At 45.3% G+C, this 17,213-nt stretch overlaps 1 protein-coding gene across 1 annotated transcript in view; it reads left to right on the forward strand.

Annotated features, from left to right (window-relative positions):
* The window catches only part of LOC147614783 (pre-rRNA-processing ESF1-like protein), a 32,924-nt gene extending 22,060 nt beyond the window's left edge, over positions 1–10,864 (forward strand). The window contains exons 5-7 of the mRNA XM_086780128.1: positions 9,038–9,166; positions 9,302–10,161; positions 10,415–10,864. Coding sequence (XP_086636254.1) covers positions 9,038–9,166; positions 9,302–10,161; positions 10,415–10,607 — 1,182 coding nt within the window. The 3' untranslated portion in view covers positions 10,608–10,864. The remainder of the gene's footprint in view (positions 1–9,037; positions 9,167–9,301; positions 10,162–10,414) is intronic.
* The last annotated feature ends 6,349 nt before the right edge of the window (positions 10,865–17,213 follow it).

Genomic DNA, 17,213 nt, shown 5'->3' on the forward strand with positions numbered 1-17,213 from the left:
GCCTCTTTATAACATGAGGGCTCCCCACAGTCAGTGAGCATCAAATAGTCAACCCCTGGAACAAACCTGTCAGGGGCTCTGGAGGGTCTAGTGGACCTCCGTACCCAATGACCATCATTTGCAGGTTGCTGTCCAGCCTGCATATCACCCATTGGTGGCTCCTGTTCCATGCCATAAGGCTGAAATATCATGCCCGGTATATCCTCTAACTGTGGTATATCCATAGGGATATCTTCTGCCATCTCTGGCTGTCCATTTGGACCATTTTCAGCACCATTTAAGGGCTGGTTTTCCTGCTGTAATGGCTGATTTACAGCCCTTTGTTGTTGTCCATGATGTCCATCATCATCAAAGATGACTCTGCCAGGCTCCTGTTGCCTTGCAGGCTCCTTATACATGCATGTTTCATCAAAAATGACATCATTGCTGCGTATGATCTTTCTATTCATGGGATCCCAAAGTCTATACCCCATTTCACCTCTGTCACCATATCCTAGGAATATGCATTTGTGAGACTTTGGATCAAGTTTGGTGCGCATTTCCCTGCGTATGTGCACGTACGCAACGCAACCAAACACTCTCAAGTGCTTGTATGACGGAGGCTTCCCTGTCCATACTTCTTCTGGCACTTTCCCACCAAGCCTCGTGTTAGGTGACCTGTTTATAAGGTGAACGGCTGTCATAACAGCTTCAGCCCAAAAACCATGAGGTAATGCAGCATGTGACAACATAGAACGGACCTTCTCCTGTATGGTCCTGTTCATCCTCTCTGCTGTCCCGTTTTGTGGAGGATCATGAGGAGTAGAGAGCTCCCTCTTGATGCCTTTAGCATCACAAAAGTCCTGAAACTGTTTGGACATATACTCTCCACCATTGTCGGAACGCAAAGCTTTCAGTGTTTTGCCAGTTTGATTCTCAACAAGAGCAACAAACTTCTGAAACACTGAGAAAGTATCACTCTTCAAACGAAGAGGATAAACCCACACCTTGCGTGTGGCATCATCAATGAAAGACACAAAATATTTTGCCCCTCCCAAAGAAAGCTGAGGCATCTCACATACATCTGTATGCACAAGCTCTAACTGAGCATCTTTCTGTCCAAGAGCTTTCTTGTGGGGGCACTATAGTTGCCTACCATATATACAATGCTCACAAAACTGAAAACTTGAAAACTTTAGAGAAGGCAAGTAACCCAAACGAGACAATTGCTCCATTCCTTTGACACTCATGTGTCCCAACCGGCTATGCCACATAGAAATTTCCGGCAGCTCGGTTGCATTTACATTAGCATGGTGACAAACACCTGCATGCATAAAGTAAAGAGTGTCCACTTTAGAGCCTCTGGCAACAACCAGTGAGCCCTTACTAATCTTCCACTTTCCACTACCAAATGTGGTAACATAATCAGCATCATCAAGCTGTCCAGTAGAAAGCAAATTCTTCTTGATCTCAGGCACATGCCTGACATCATGGAGCATAAGCTGTGAGCCATCTGAAAACACAAGCCTCACATCACCTCTGCCAAGTATCTTGCATGCATGGTTATCACCCAAATAAACCACTCCTTCATTGCCAGCAGTGTACCTGACAAACAAGTCTCTGCAACCTGTGACATGAAAGGAGGCACCTGAATCAATGATCCATGAGTGCATATCATGACCACCTGTAAGAAGTGAATGGGCATCAAGTGAAGACGTAAAGAGGACCTCATCCTCACTGCCACCTGCATGTGACACATTGATTTCTTCAATCTTGACTCCACTTTTGCCCTTTGGCTTTACATCTTTGGCTTCATCCTTCTCTTTGTCTTTGCCTTTTCCCTTTTCTTTTTGATCATTTTTCCATTTGTAGCATTGCTTTTTGATGTGTCCCTTCTTGCCACAATAATGGCATTCCAAATCCTTTTTGGAGCGAGACTTGCTCCTTCCCCTTTCTTGGCTTTTTCCCCTTTGCTGGGATCTCCCACGTGCATTCATTGCATTGGACTTTCCAACAGAGTTGTTTTTCCTGTTCATCTCTTCTTGAAGAAGAGCACCCTCAACATCTGCATATGACAGCATAGCATTCGAATTGCTAGTGGCTGTCCTGAATGTGTCCCAACTCTCTGGCAAAGTGCATAACAAAAAAGTGGCTTTGAACTCATCGTCCATTGCCAACTTTTGATTAATGACTTGGCTGACAATACCATTAAACTCATTGAGATGGGCTGTCATAGAAGCCCCTTCCTTCATCTGAAGACCTATGAGTTTCTTCAACCAATACACTTTGCTTGAGGCACTTTGTTGGGCATACAAGTCCTGCAATCTCTGCCACATTCCCCAAGCTGTCTTCTCTTCACGAATGCTGAAAAGTAATGAGTCTGACACAGACAACATGATAGTAGATCTTGCCAGCTCATCCATATCTTCCCACTCTTCAGCTGTAAGAGAAGCGGGCATCACACCCCTTTCTTTGATAGGCTTGTGCTGCTTTTTCTGGAGCAACACATTGTAGCACTGGGTTTGCCAAATATCATAATTATGCGAGCCTTCAAGCTTCTTGATGTGAAGCAATGAAGAGCTCTCACCTGTGGTTGCCATAGCAATATGCAACCTTTAATGCCTGACTCCCTGCAAATGTGCAAACATTGCACCAAAAGATGTGCAAACACTGCACCCAAAGCACACAAAGTGCTCACAAATGTTCTCCCAAGCTTTATCTCCCACTGCGGAAGCAAGAATGCAACTTTTCTCCCACTTTATGTGATGAAAACACCAAAATCTGGTTGCTGCAGATTTTGGACAGCACCTTAAATGTGCTCTTTTGCCCTTCCAAAGTACTGTACAGCAGTACTAAGTGCTCACCAATGATGTACCAAACCTGTACCGGCAAGTTCAGCAGTTGAAATTGAACCTTTTGGTCACTCAAAACAGTGTACAGCCATGCCAAAACTTGCACAAAGCTGTGCCAAATCTGTACCAGCAGGTACAGTAGCAATAAATGCTCTCCTGGCTGTCCAAATGAGTGAAAATCAGACTTTTACAGTCCCGAACACTGCATACAACAGTCCCGAACAGAAATTGGGCAAAAGCCCCTTGACTGCAAGCTGATTATGAGGATTCAAGGCATAAATGTCTTGCCTGCTGCTTTGCCAAGCTTAACAAGTATACAAACTTGAAAAGCCCCTTGATTTGAGATCAATTTCTGATCATGCATGGTACATTGGCGCACATGAAGGCATCCAGAGTGTTCACGATGCTTCCCCCTGGCCACATATACATCAAATACATAAAAGCCCCTTGATTTACAGGCACATTGAGTGCTTGTAAGGCATCAACACATTATCCACGGCATCAAATGCGATCGCCTACATGCAAATCAACCAAATCGGCACAAAAGCCCCTTGATTTGCACTGCAATTTGCTGCGATTTTGCCCAAATGTGCGATTTTTCACATCATACAGCATGTATGAGTGCTTAATTGCACAATTACATCAAAAGCCCCAAATTTCGACATCCAATTTCTTGCAAAATTGATCCTGATTTGACCAATTTCCTGCAAATTGATCCTGATTTGACCAATTTCCTGCAAATTTATCCTGATTGTGACCAATGTCACCCAATTTTGCCAATTTTGCTCAAAAATTGAGCAATTGGGCACCTGTACCTGCTCAATTGATTACTGTACTTGCTCAATTGCAAATCCCAAAAAAAATTGAAGCAGAATACCTTGAAATTTTCTGATTTACTCTGATTTGCAGGAAAGGAGGGCGTCGATTTTGCTGTTGATGCTGCTGATGCTGATGCTGATGCTGATGCTGATGCTGATGCTGATGCTGATGCTGATGCTGATGCTGATGCTGATGCTGATGCTGATGCTGATGCTGATGCTGATGCTGATGCTGATGCTGATGCTGATGCTGATGCTGATGCTGATGCTGATGCTGATGCTGATGCTGATGCTGATGCTGATGCTGATGCTGATGCTGATGCTGATGCTGATGCTGATGCTGATGCTGATGCTGATGCTGATGCTGATGCTGATGCTGATGCTGATGCTGATGCTGATGCTGATGCTGATGCTGATGCTGATGCTGATGCTGATGCTGATGCTGATGCTGATGCTGATGCTGATGCTGATGCTGATGCTGATGCTGATGCTGATGCTGATGCTGATGCTCCTGCAGCTGTCGATGCCTAAGACTTCCTTGTTGCCAGTGGCCATGAAGACTTTTAGGACAGAATCGGTCAGCTTCCCAGACCAGTTGATGGGGAGAAACCTGAATTAGGGTTTAGAGTTCATTCATGGGAGACATACACAGAGAAGCAAGGGAGAGAGAGAGAGAGAGAGAGTTGTGGGGATAAGTCAACTCACGAAGTGAGTGTGTGACTCCTCTATCACACATGTATATTGCACTAGTACACATAGTGCACTGAGTACATTAAAAGTACTAAGTGTACTATGTACTATAACTTATGGGCTTGTACACACTATAAGGGTGGGCATAACGCCTTTACCCCAACAGTATATGCTCTGCATCTGCATACATAATGCTCCTCACTCTCCACCTCCTCTCTGCACAATCTGCATACCCTCTCCTCTCGGGGGATCCGTGCTGCTCTGCCAGTCTCAATCTCCAATCGGTGTGATGAAACTCTGAGCTGACCAATAGCCACTCGGGAGCCGTGTGTAAAAAGCCCTCCATGTATCTAGGCCTCTCTATAAATCCATCGGTGGAAGAGGCTGTGTAGGCGATATCCATGTCTCTCGTGTATAGAGCTGCCATAGATCCTGTCTCAATACTCTGTTCCTCTCACTATGAGAGAGACGGATATGTGGTGCATCCTTGTCATACTGGAATGGTGGTAGATGATCCATGTCTAGGCCATGCTGTGAGAACCAATGTGTGACCTGTGCATACCATGATTCTCTGTCTCCTGCCGCCTCAGCCAACTGTCTAGATGCCTGAAAAGCTCTGTATGATAATCTGTCCTGTGGCATCTCTCTGAATCTGTCTAGCAGGCATATAGTCTGAAATATGGCCTCTACCATCATAGGAGGCGCATCAAACTCTGCTCGGATAATGTCATGAGGTACTGACCGTTTGTTGCGTATCATGCGTGCCATCATGAGGGCCTGTGGTCTCTCTATCTGTGTCCACCAATGGGTAGCAAGTCCTGGCGCCCATACTGCTGCTCCATACATCAATGCCGGTGTGACTAATGTGTCAAATAGCCACCCCTTCGTCCGGGGCTCCTGAAAATGCGCCTGGTGGCACTGTCTCTCTAGCATAGCCAATGCTGCATATCCCCGTGTCAATCTAGCTCTGGTTGCTGAACCCATGGTAAAGCGTGTGGCTGCTGCAGAGAAGGTAACCCCTAGGTACACGTATGATGTCACCACCTCCACCTGGCATCCTGCGAGAGTGGATGTCAGCTGACTCTTGCCCTGTCTCGATGTATGAAAGACCATAACCTTGGTTTTTCCAAGGTTCACAGTAAGACCCCTCTGTGTGCAGAAATCATCGAGTGCATGTAGATGTTGTTGTAGACCACCTGGGGACTCAGACACTAATACAATATCATCAGCATAGAGCATAATATGTACTGAGGTACTTGCTAAATCAACTCCATCTCCGCCTCCCCGTGTAATGAAGTCAGCCACCTCATCAATGTATAACCCAAATAGCGTGGGGAAAAGTGGGCATCCTTGCTTCACACCAATGGTGCTAGCAATAGTCTCGGACATACCTCTTGGACATCTGACTCGCCCAAAAACCTGCTCATATAATGCATAGATGCCCCATGTCATATCTGCTGGTATGCCAAGAGACTGCAGGCGCTGAAAGAGCCTCTCTCGTGGTACTGTGTCAAATGCCTTGCGGAAATCCACAAAGCAGCAATAGAGCTTTCTCTTCCTCACTCTGGCCTGATCAATCATACATCTCAAAGTGAATACATGGTCAGTGGTAGAGAAAGCTCTCCTGAAGCCTGCCTGCCCTGATGAGCATAAACCTGCTCGCTCAGCATATAAGCTAAGCTCTTGCTCCAGCACTGCACCATAGAGTTTGGCCAGCACGTGGCCAACCATAACCGTCCTGTAGTTGCTCGGATCGAGCATACCATATTTTGGTCTTTTGAGGACACTATTCTTGGCTGATGCGAGAGCGTGAGGCTCTTTGTTTTTTTTCACGGATATTTTCTTTCAGTTTTACTTTCAGTGCCATGATGATGTATTCCATGGACATGATGTAACATTTTGGTCTCATAGGTCATTTTGGCCTTTTGAAGATGTTAATACAACTCTCTCTCTCTCTCTCTCTCTCTCTCTCTCTCTCTCATAGGTCATTTTGGCCTTTTGAAGATGTTAATACAACTCTCGAGATGGCAATGAAGGCACTAATCAAGGAGAACAAGAAGACATCCGATTCCAACCTCAATGAGGTGGAAAACAAACTACACAGGCACATCATAGCTCTCGAAGCACGGGTCACGAACCTCGAACAAGAGAACACGGCACTCAAGGAGGAGGTGAGTGCATTGAAAGTGGAAATGGTAGCCATCAAGAATGCTGAGAAGGAAGAAGGGGAGATCAATGACAACACTCTCACGGCCATCAAAGAAGAGATCTCCAAGGAGATCACAAAGGACATGGAGGGAAAGCTCGAAGCCAAGCAGTCAGGATGGGTCGAGGTGGTGAAGAAGAACATCCGTAAAGAAGTGAGGGAGGAGACTCAAAGGGAAGAAAACCAAATCATTCACACCATTCGAGTCACCTCAACATTCGAGTCACAGGTATAGCCGAGACACCGGACTCCACTCCCGAGAAAGATGGACAGCTTCTATGCATGAAGCTCGGCTACAAGGAAGAGCACCCTCTCCCCTTCACCAAAGCATGGAGAGCCGGGAAAGACTCAACACGCAAGCGAGCCCTCATCCTACAGTTTGCAGGAGAGACGGAGAGGGTCACCTTCACGAGGAAGAGGGTCATACTACGGGGTTTAGAGGGAGCTCCTATTTTCTTGGATGATGATCTCACGAGGATGTAGCTTGAGCATAGGAGAACTTGCATGCCACGAGTCTTACACGCGAGGAGAGAAGGCAAGAAGGCCTTCTATCGAGATGGTCGGGTCATCATCGATGGCCGGCCCATGGATTAGCGGTTTGGGGCCTATGGGACACAGACCAGGCCACTGACAGAGATACACATAGCAGTATGGAACTGTAATGGTTCACTATGGGTGCAGCCTGGACGACTGGAGCATGTTATGGTGGGGAGAGACATCATACTTCTGACAGAGACACATCAGAGCCCAGAGAGAGGGCTACCTCGAGTAGAGGGATTCCAGTGGGAGTCAGCATACAGGAGGACCACACGCCAGGATACCTCGAGAGGGTCGGGGGGAGTAGCAGTCCTATTTAGATGGGAGCTACAGGGGAGACTGAGAGTGGTAGCACAGGATCCAGAGGCCAGATACATGTGGATCAGCTTACAGCTCTCACAGGACAGGGTTATATACATAGCTCTATGTTACTTTTCTCCATCAGGATCCTCCTATGTCATTACAGAGGACATGCCACAGGAGGAGGAGACAGGAGCCTCGCCATACACTTGTCTGTCAGAGGAGATTATGCATTATTCTACACTAGGGGAAGTATTTCTTACGGGTGACTTCAATGCCCACACACAGAGCAGACAGTGTGAGTTGTATGACTATGATGACATGGAGATCCTCCACCCTGTGGATCCAGAGGAGATAGGGGCTAGTCGTTCATCAGAGGACACTGGACCAGACAGAGGACATTATGGGGACCACTTACTAGAGTTGGGAGCTAGGCATCGTCTCGTTATTTATAACGGGATGCTACAGTGGCCGGGATCAGGAGGGCTGACATGCTTCCCACATGGGGGTCATACACAGACCGGAGGCACGGTGGTAGACTACATTATGGGGTCTTTGGAGGCATCACAGCTTGTCACCTCATTCTCCATTCCACCTCGTCCTATTGGGGCAGATCATACATACTTGGCATTTTCACTAGCCGGATCACCAGTATCACCAGCCCCCCACATACCGACGCCACACACTACCATCTACTTCACACATGACATGGCAGACATATACACTGGCAGAGTAGAGGATGGGCTCCTACTCATGGATCCCTTGGCATCTATGGATACCATTACAGCCCAGCTCGCATCACTCCTACACACGGCTGCATTACAGAGCTTCCCACATCGTGTACACTTAGGAGAGCCTGCGAGACCTGGGACTATGCCCCAGAACAGATGGTATGATGACGAGTGCAGAGCCCTATACTCACGACTCCGCATACAGAGAGCCTTGGGAGCCATCACAGAGCAGGAGTCGAGGAGAGCGATGAGGAGACTTACTCGCCGCAAAAGGCGGGCCTTCGCAGAGATACAGGAGCTAGAGATCTTTCATTTCTTCATGAGTAGAGATAGCCCTGTCTCATGGCGGCACTTCAGAGAGCCCCGGACCTCGACACCTATTGCAGACCCACAAACATGGCACACATATGCAGAGGGTCTATACCATGCCCCACAGCAGCCACCTATACCTCAGCCACAGGAGCCTCGACCTACCACAGCTAGCTTCTTTACCCACTCGATGGTACAGGAAGCTATCCGCCGCCTACAGCATGGACGGGCCGCCGACCATATGGGCCTGCAGGGTGAGCATCTCATATATGCAGTAGATTCTTTAGCTCCTTTTCTTGCACACCTGTTTAATAGGGCACTAGCAGAGGGTTTGCCTGCGGAGTGGACGATGCACACCATTGTGCCGATTCACAAAACAGGGGATCTGTGGACCTGTTCAGAAAATAAGAAGGCATATGACAAGTGTAACATAATGGTGTGCACCGTGCACATAAAATGTTTTCCTTTTCCCCATTTACATTTTTGATGTTTTCACCTTTTGGAAGGTCTCTTTCCTTTTAAGATTTTTACCATCTGCTGCCTTGAATGTCTGTTCTTCCCGCTTTTTAGGACTAGATGGATAAATGGTACTAAGAAGATTGTAAAATGTGCTAGGTGCCTTCGGACTACCAAGCTCCTACATTTGAGACCCGAGCCTTGCAGCACAGTAAGGTAAAGCTCACGTGGGATGATGATGAACCTGATCGAGCGAAAACCCTGCACCAAAAGTTCAATGCCGAGCAGGTACCTAGGCCTCAGGAAAGAAAACAAGATAAACATACATGCAAATTATCTCTGCCACTCGTTATTGTAGGCTAGATGGTGTGATTACTACTTGTCTGCTAATTGGCTTTGTGTTGTTTATGACTTGTTTTGCAGCTCAATGAGATGGATTTCAAAGCATACCTTGCCTCAGATGTCTCTGATGGCGAGGAAGATGAGGATGTAGAAGAGGATTTCGAGATTAATCAGTCTTCTTTACATGAAGATAAGGCATGTGTTGATGAACTGAATGCAGAAGGAACGGGCAATGACAAAAGGGGGTCAAGAGACAAGTATCGGGCTCTTCTACTTGGATCTAATGATGTTTCTGAAGGCAAGGATTCGGATAATGATGACAAGGATATGGAGATAACATTCCATAGTGGGCTGGAAGAGCTAAGCAAGCGGCTTATGGATAAAAACAAGCAGAAGGGTGGTGATGAGACAGTGTGGGAGGCGTACCTAAGAAAGAAAAAGGAGAAAAAGAAGGGACAAAAGCAAAGTGGGCGTGGTGAAGATGATGAAGAGGAGAGTGCTGATGAGCTCCAAGCTGGGGGTGACCCATATTTCGCTCAGCACGACACAGATTTTGATGACCCCTTCTTTAAGTCGGGAGAGGGAGTTGCTTTGGATGCCAATTTGTTATCAGAAGAGATGGATTCTGAAAGGGATCTCGCAGCAGCCCCAATGGTAAGGCCAAAGAAGGGCGCTCGTGCTCAAAAGAAGGTCGAATTAGAGGAAAAGAAGCGTGAAGAAGAGAGGAGCAGAGCAGAGCTTGAGTTGCTCCTTGCAGATGAGCATGCTGCAACAAGTGGTGTGAAGGGCTACAACTTAAAGAAGAGACTAAAAGGTAAAAGGAAGGAGATGGACAAGATCCCAGAAAAGCTCCCCACTGTTAACTATGATGATCCACGATTTGCAAGTCTCTTCACGTCTCATCGCTTTGCAATAGATCCTACCGAGCCCGAGTTCAGAAGGTCGGTATATAACTTATATAGGTTATTAAGGCAAGCAATTCACTTAGATCACTGGATCTTCATTTGTTTTGATTGCAAGTATGCAGGGGCTTGACAGATATAGTCCCTCACCCATTAAAAAGGGAGATTTCACCCAGCCACCCAGCCACCCACCCACCAACTCTAAAGAGCGGGGGATTATGTCCTAAAAGACCCTTAGGCAAGTTAACATTGATCATGTCTGTACATAACATGTGTGCACTATGATTAACAGGTCGGCTGCACAGCTACGATCTCTTTTGGAAAAGCAGCAGAAACATCTGCCGCAAGTACACGAGATAGCAGATCTTGGAAAATTAGGACCTGAGAAGGCTGAGGATGCCAAGGGTTCGATGCCAAATAAAGCAAAACATGAGCTCTCTTTGATGGTTCGATCACTTAAGCGGAAAGTTGGAGCAAGTGGTTGAAGCTTGGAATACGACCAATCTGAGTTTTTTTTAAATTTTTTCCGGCCAAGAACATTCCAAAAAGGAAGAGCTTTTTATCGTCACGATCAGGAGTTTTGCTACTCTAGCTGGAAGATTTAGTTGGGTGCACATTCTTGCTTGCTTCTATCTGGAGGTGAATGAGACCTAGAGAGTTCCATTGGGACTATAAAATGTTGCAATTGCCTCTTGTAATTTGTGCGATTAGTGGAATGATTTAGCGATTAAGTTTTTCTTGATCTGTTGTCTTCATTAATCCTTATTAGTACTATCTATCTTGTTTTGAGTAATGGATTTAATCAAATGTTTTGAACCAAGCCTAAAAATTCAAGTAATTTGTAAGGAAAACCTTTTTGCTTTTGATGTGATGAATGCTTCTCTCGATGTCATGTTCATGTGCCTTAAATTCTCACAAGTAGCAAAAGTCGCAATTTCCAAAATTGGCAACTATGCACATGCCTTTTGCACAGCTTTTCATGGTGCAACAATAATGTGAATTTCAGGGCTATGTTTGCTCTTTCAATGGATGAAGGGTGACTTGGGAGTTTTTTGGTTTAAGAGGTGGAATGTATGTTGGAGCCTTTGTGAAGGCAAAATCTTGGAGGGCAGTCCAGCCAACCTGACCCACTCCCTCTCCCTCTCCTGATGTAAATGCATAGATGCCTCTAGTGCTAGCCTCGGAAGGTGATTCCTATCAAGGGTGCATACATGTTGGATGTAGGTGACGGTTTGAAAGAGGCATCTATGGTGAGTGGGGTCACTCCGAACTTTGCTAGTACAACCTTATGTGGCACCAACATCTTACTTTTGATCATCATAACGTGTACCCTCTCTATGCTCTTCCAGGTAGCCTCCCCTAGCCTTGGTTCCCAAAAAGCTGCACCATACATGGCTGCTGGGCGTAGTTAAGTATTAAAAAGCCAACACTTGGTGCGAGGGTACTGCTGGAAGTGAGCTTGGGAACATTACCTCTAGATGGTGTAGGGAGGTGTGGTCTCTGGCTAGTGGGCAGTCGATCAGTGGCGGATTACAATGACGTCTCTTAAGCTCAGAGGTGCAGGGTTGCTTTGTTATTGGTAGTGTGAATTGAATGAAATCAGACGACAAGAGTGCAACTATGTGGATCGTTTGGATGTGGCATATCTTAAGCAGGTTTAAAGGGGGAACAAGGTGTGTGTAAGCTTAAGTAGAGTCATAGTTACTTGTCACAATTCCTGGTAAGCTGTCCCTCAATTAATTCAAATTCCTCCCTTTCGCTACATTGATAGCACCCTTTTGCTTGATGTTTTATCGAGGATTAAGATGAAAACATGTTCCATGTTTTGTTACAGTAGTGACTGAACTAATCTTTGTCAACCTGTCTGCTAAATGTGTTTCATTTATTTCTAATTTGTTATGTTGATTAAATGAGCAAACGTAGTGATTGAATTAATCTTTGGCTAAAAGTGCCTTCATTTATTTCTAATCAGTAAAGTCAACTAAATGGGCAAATGAAGCGCCTGTGATTTCAAATCTTCCTGAATCTTAATGACTAGAGAGCTCAGAGGTGCTTCGCTGCTAGTTCCAAGTCTCAGGGGATAACTTAAGTTTTGAACTCTCCTCCTAGGCTTTAGCTCAATGGTGGTGCTCACACCAAGAAGAGGTTGTGGGTTCAAATCTACCCTAGTGTGTATTTTAGTACCAATTCAGTCTTGAGCTTGGAGAGTGTTGATGTGCTGTACTTTTTGCTAGTTCCAAGTCTGATATAAGTCTTGAGCTCAGAGGATATGGAGGTGCCTTGTTGCTAGTTCCAAGTCTTCTTGTTGCTACCTGTGCCTTCCCTCTTCCCTTGCTTGGTTCTTCTTGTAAAAAAGTGAGAGCAATAGGAAACACAAGTGTAGGCCTAGGTACAAGACCTATAAATACTGAAAATTGATGTTTATTGCTGAAAACTGAGCACGAGGGAAGCCCGTAGGTGCTGTACAATGATAAGAAACAGAAGCAACTGCTAATGACCTCAAGTGGATGTAGAATAACGAGATGGAATGAGGGGAATGGAGGACAACCCTTATATACCCCTCATGAGAGCTGGTCGGCTAGCTGTAGCAGGCCGACAACACCATAATAGCATAAAAATGTTATGAAAGGCATAAAAAGATGGGAAAAATGCCTAAATAAATATGCATATGCAGGGCCTCATAAATGGCCAGTACAAGCATGAAAATGATGATGTAGATCATTTGGAGATTGTATATTCCAACACCTCCTCTTCAGTGCCAAAGGGTCGATCCAATACCAGCATGCTGAAGTAAGAACTCCAAAAGTAGCCAAAGTTCGGTCGGGGGGATCCTTTGGTTGATAAATGTCCTGTAAAGCATATAAGACTGAAAAGGATCAACGAACACTGGACGAAGAAGAACACCACCTCCTCTCAAATTGGAAGGAAGAGGTACAAGTTGCAGTATTGGACACATCCAAAGCAGGTGATGTAAAAGTAGCATCCGGATCAATCTAGAAGAAGTTTTCTCAAGAAAGGGAACCATTGATAGCTGCAAGGAAAATGGTACCTCCTCTGTATCTGCAACAAGTATCAATACCGTAGTAGATGATGACGACTCCTCTGAAGAAGAAACAACTGTAGGTACTGGTGAAGTAGGTGTCGGTGACGCCAAAATGCTTGGAGAAGGGCTAGAAACAACCACCAATAGAGCAGTCATCGGAGAAATCGCAGAGGTAGCAACGCTAGATGAAAATATTGTCTAGGGTAAAGATTCTCCAACAATAGGAGAAAGATGATCTTCAGACGATGAATCCTCCTCTAGAGAAGGAGGAAATGAAGTAAACTCTGGCACAAGAGGATCATTAGGGATAATTGAATCTGCTAGGGTTGAAGTCTAAACCAAAAAAGACTCTAAAATAGTGGAAGTAACCACCAATGAGAATTCCATAGAACCCTCTGAAGATGCCTCCTCTGGAACATAAGAAGTGGAATCCTCCTCTGAAAGCATATCTTGTAGCATAAGAGGGGAACCCAAAGAAATATCATCAACACCATGGAGAGGGTAGGCATGATCATTTGCAATGTTAACGGAGGAAGAAATCAGTGGGATGATCCTCAACCTCATTCGATGCGACCCTAACCTCTACTGAAGAAGTCATAGTTGTGGTCACTAGGATTGTGTCCTGTGGAGCGGGAGAAAGAGAATCTGAAACTGACAAGGGGGCCACTTTGGCCCTAGTCTCCTGATGTTGTGAGGCAATGCCTAAGTACGAATGCCGCTTTTGAAGTTCAAGCCACAGTTGAGAGGCATCATAAGAAGAAGATAAAAATTCCACCTGTATGGAAGGTGACAAAGATTGGATGATAACCATCCCGGCAGAAGCATCATAAACTCCTCGATAAACACGATCCAATAATTGAGGAGAAGCAACAACAACCCAAAGACAAGAAGCCTCCAAAGTTAACTGAGTCCAGTATGACCAAATCTGATAGTTGGTAGAAGTAAGGGGAGGGTTCCCAGAAGCCATCACCACCAAGAATCCAAACTAGAAGAGAGGGTGGGTGGGAGATCTAGGCAATGGAGAAGAAATTGTACAAGGAGCAACATGAGAGAAATCTCCTGAAGCCATGTCCTCTGATGACAAGAAACCTTCTCTTAAGAAAGGGGTTGAATAAAAAAAAATCAGCAAATCCTCCTCTCAAGCTGTGCACAACAAGAAGAAAGAGAGAGAGGGTGGGAAACTAAAAGGAGAGGAAGAAGGAAGATCTCTCCAAGGAAGCTGTGGATCACTGTCCTCGGCACCTAGAAGAGGGCTTCAACAATCCAATCAGTAGAAAAATCAGCAATCTTTGCTGAAGCTCAGAAATACAATAGTCCCAAGCATTAGATGTAGAAAACACAACAATCTTGAGGAAGCCTCTGCTCTTGGGAGAGAACACAGCACCTTCCACGTTGAAATCTGCAGAAAACACAACAAACTGTCAGTCTGTGGCTCCAAAATAGAAAACGCAACTCTCTTCTGTACACAAGTCAACATTTTGCTCTGATACCATGAAAGAAAGTGAAAGCAATAGAAAAAACAGGTGTAGGCCAGGTACAAGAACTATAAACGCTAGAAATTGATGTTTATTGCTAAAAATTGAGCATGAGGGAAGCTTGTAGGTGCTGGGGATGGTCACTGAGCGAGCTTGGTGGAGGGAGCTTTTCTTGGCTTTCCTCTCTCTCTCTCTCTCTCTCTCTCTACTTGAACAATCTCTCTCTAACTATTGCCACCACCATCTCTGCTGCCCACCACCACCGCCTAGCCCAGCCCAGCCCAACCCTCTCTCTCCTTCTCCCACCCTTTGCCCTCCCCCACTCTCTCTTCCCTCCCTCACTCTCTCTAGGAGATCCTCCTCTCTCCTTCTCCACCCTCCCTCTTCCTCTCCCTTTCACTCTCCCAACCTCCCTCTCTCCACTCTCTCTCCTCTCTCTCCCTCTCTTTCACTCTCCCACCCTCACTCTCCACTCTCTCTCCCTCTCCACTCTCTCTCCACTCTCTCCACTCTCTCTCCTCTCTCTCCCTCTCTTTCACTCTCCCACCCTCCCTCTCTCTCCTTCTCCCACGCTCTTCTCTCCCCCTCTCTCTTCCCTCCCTTTCCTTCTCCCACCCTCCCTCTCTCACTCTCTCTATCCTTGTCTCTCTTTGATAACACTCTCTTTCTCTTCTATTACCATCGTCCATTTCTCTCCCTCCCTTTCACTCTCCCACTCTCCTTCTCTATCCTTCTCTTACCTCCTATCCTCCTTTCCTCTCTCGCTCTCTATATCCTCCTCTCCCTCTCTATCTTTCTCTTACCTCTTATGCCTCTTCCCTCTCTCTCTCTCTCTCTCTCTCTATCCTCGCTCTCTATATCCTCCTCTCCCTCTCTATCTTTCTCTTACCTCTTATGCCCCTTCCCTCTCTTGCTCTCTATATCCTCCTCCTCTCTCTATCCATCTCTTTGCTCACTCTCTCGATCCTTCTCTTCTCTCTCTCTCTCTCTATCCTTCTCTTTGCTAACTCTCTCTATCCTTCTCTCTTATGTATCTCTCTCTCTTCCTCTCTATCCTTCTCTTACCTGTCTTATGTATCTCTCTCTCTTCCTCTCCTATCCTCCTTCCCTCTTTCGTTCTCTATATCCTCATCTCTCTCTCTATCCATCTTGTTGCTCACTCTCTCTCTACCCTTCTCTTTACTCTCTCTCTATCCTCCCTCCTCTCTCTAACCTTCTTTTGACTCTCTCTCTCTCTCTCTCTCTCTCTCTCTCTCTCTCTCTCTCTCTCTCTCTCTCTCTCTCTCTCTCTCTCTCTCTCTCTCTCTCTCTATGTATATATATATATATATATATATCCTTCTCTTTGCTAATTCTTGCTCTATCCTTCTCTTGGATCTCCTTCTCTCTCTATCCTTCTCTTTGCTAACTCTTCAGTCCTTCTCTTTACTCACTCTCGCCCCCCTCTCTCTCTCTACCCTTCTCTTTGCTCTCTCTCTCTCTCTCTCTCTCTCTCTCTCTCTCTCTCTCTCTCTCTCTCTCTCTCATTTTCTCGAGCTCCTCATTATGTTCTTGCTTGCTCAAGAACCTCCTTAGAAGACAAGATCTCTCTCTATCTTTCCTCTCTACCCTTCTCTCACTCTTACAGTCCCTTTCTTTACTCACTCTCTTTATCCTCCCTCTCTCTCTTTCCTTCTCTTTTCTCTCGCTCTCTCTCTCTCTCTCCCTCCCTCTCTCTCTCTCTCTCTCACTCTTTATGTCCTTCTCTTTGCTTACTCTCTCTATATTTCTTTCTCATTTTCCAACAAATCTTACCTAACTCATGTTTTGCGTGTAGATCCTCGAGTCTACAAATGCTTGACTACTTTATTCATCTACACAATACAGAAAATGTCGATTCTTTATTGGTTTGTATGTATATAAACATTGTTGCAAAACCCCAACATACGTTGCTCTCGCCCTCTTTCTCTTGACACAATCATAAGATCATGACATAATTATAAATAATTGTTACAAGTAACATCATTACCCAGTCACTTGAATATTCACAAATAAATATGTTTACTGCACTACAATGGAATCTTCATTAAGACACTCTCCACTACATCCTCAGTCAATACAAACAATGTTCATGCCTAATTTTTTTTGCTACCATAATCTCCACATCCAGCATAAAGCTCTACTAACACTTGCCCTTGCTTTACATGACAGCTCAACAAGCTATCCCAAATGTCATATCCACACTGAGATCCACCTATAAAGAAAACATCTCTTAATTCCACCAAAAAATGTAAGGCCCTTATTTAGGAGCACATGAAGAGTTAACACCATACCTCACCATGCTGTCCCATTTGGGCGTCTACCCCAGCGCATCATGTTGCAAGGATCAATGATATAATCAGGCGAGAAAGATTGTGTATGGTTTTTTCCAACTATGCTCATGAAGGTAGCAACGACGAGGGTATGTATCTGTACAAGAGTATGAGATGATTTTTTGACAAAAGTGATGCTCAATGGAAATCTCTATGGTTAGTGTTGCTTACCTCTTGTCCAAAGGTCCTTCCAATCTGCTTTGTATATCGCACATTCACCAA

This window comes from Cibotium barometz, chromosome 41, assembly GCF_041138505.1.
Source record: "Cibotium barometz isolate CiBa-2024 chromosome 41, ASM4113850v1, whole genome shotgun sequence".
Taxonomy (NCBI): Eukaryota; Viridiplantae; Streptophyta; class Polypodiopsida; order Cyatheales; family Cibotiaceae; genus Cibotium; species Cibotium barometz.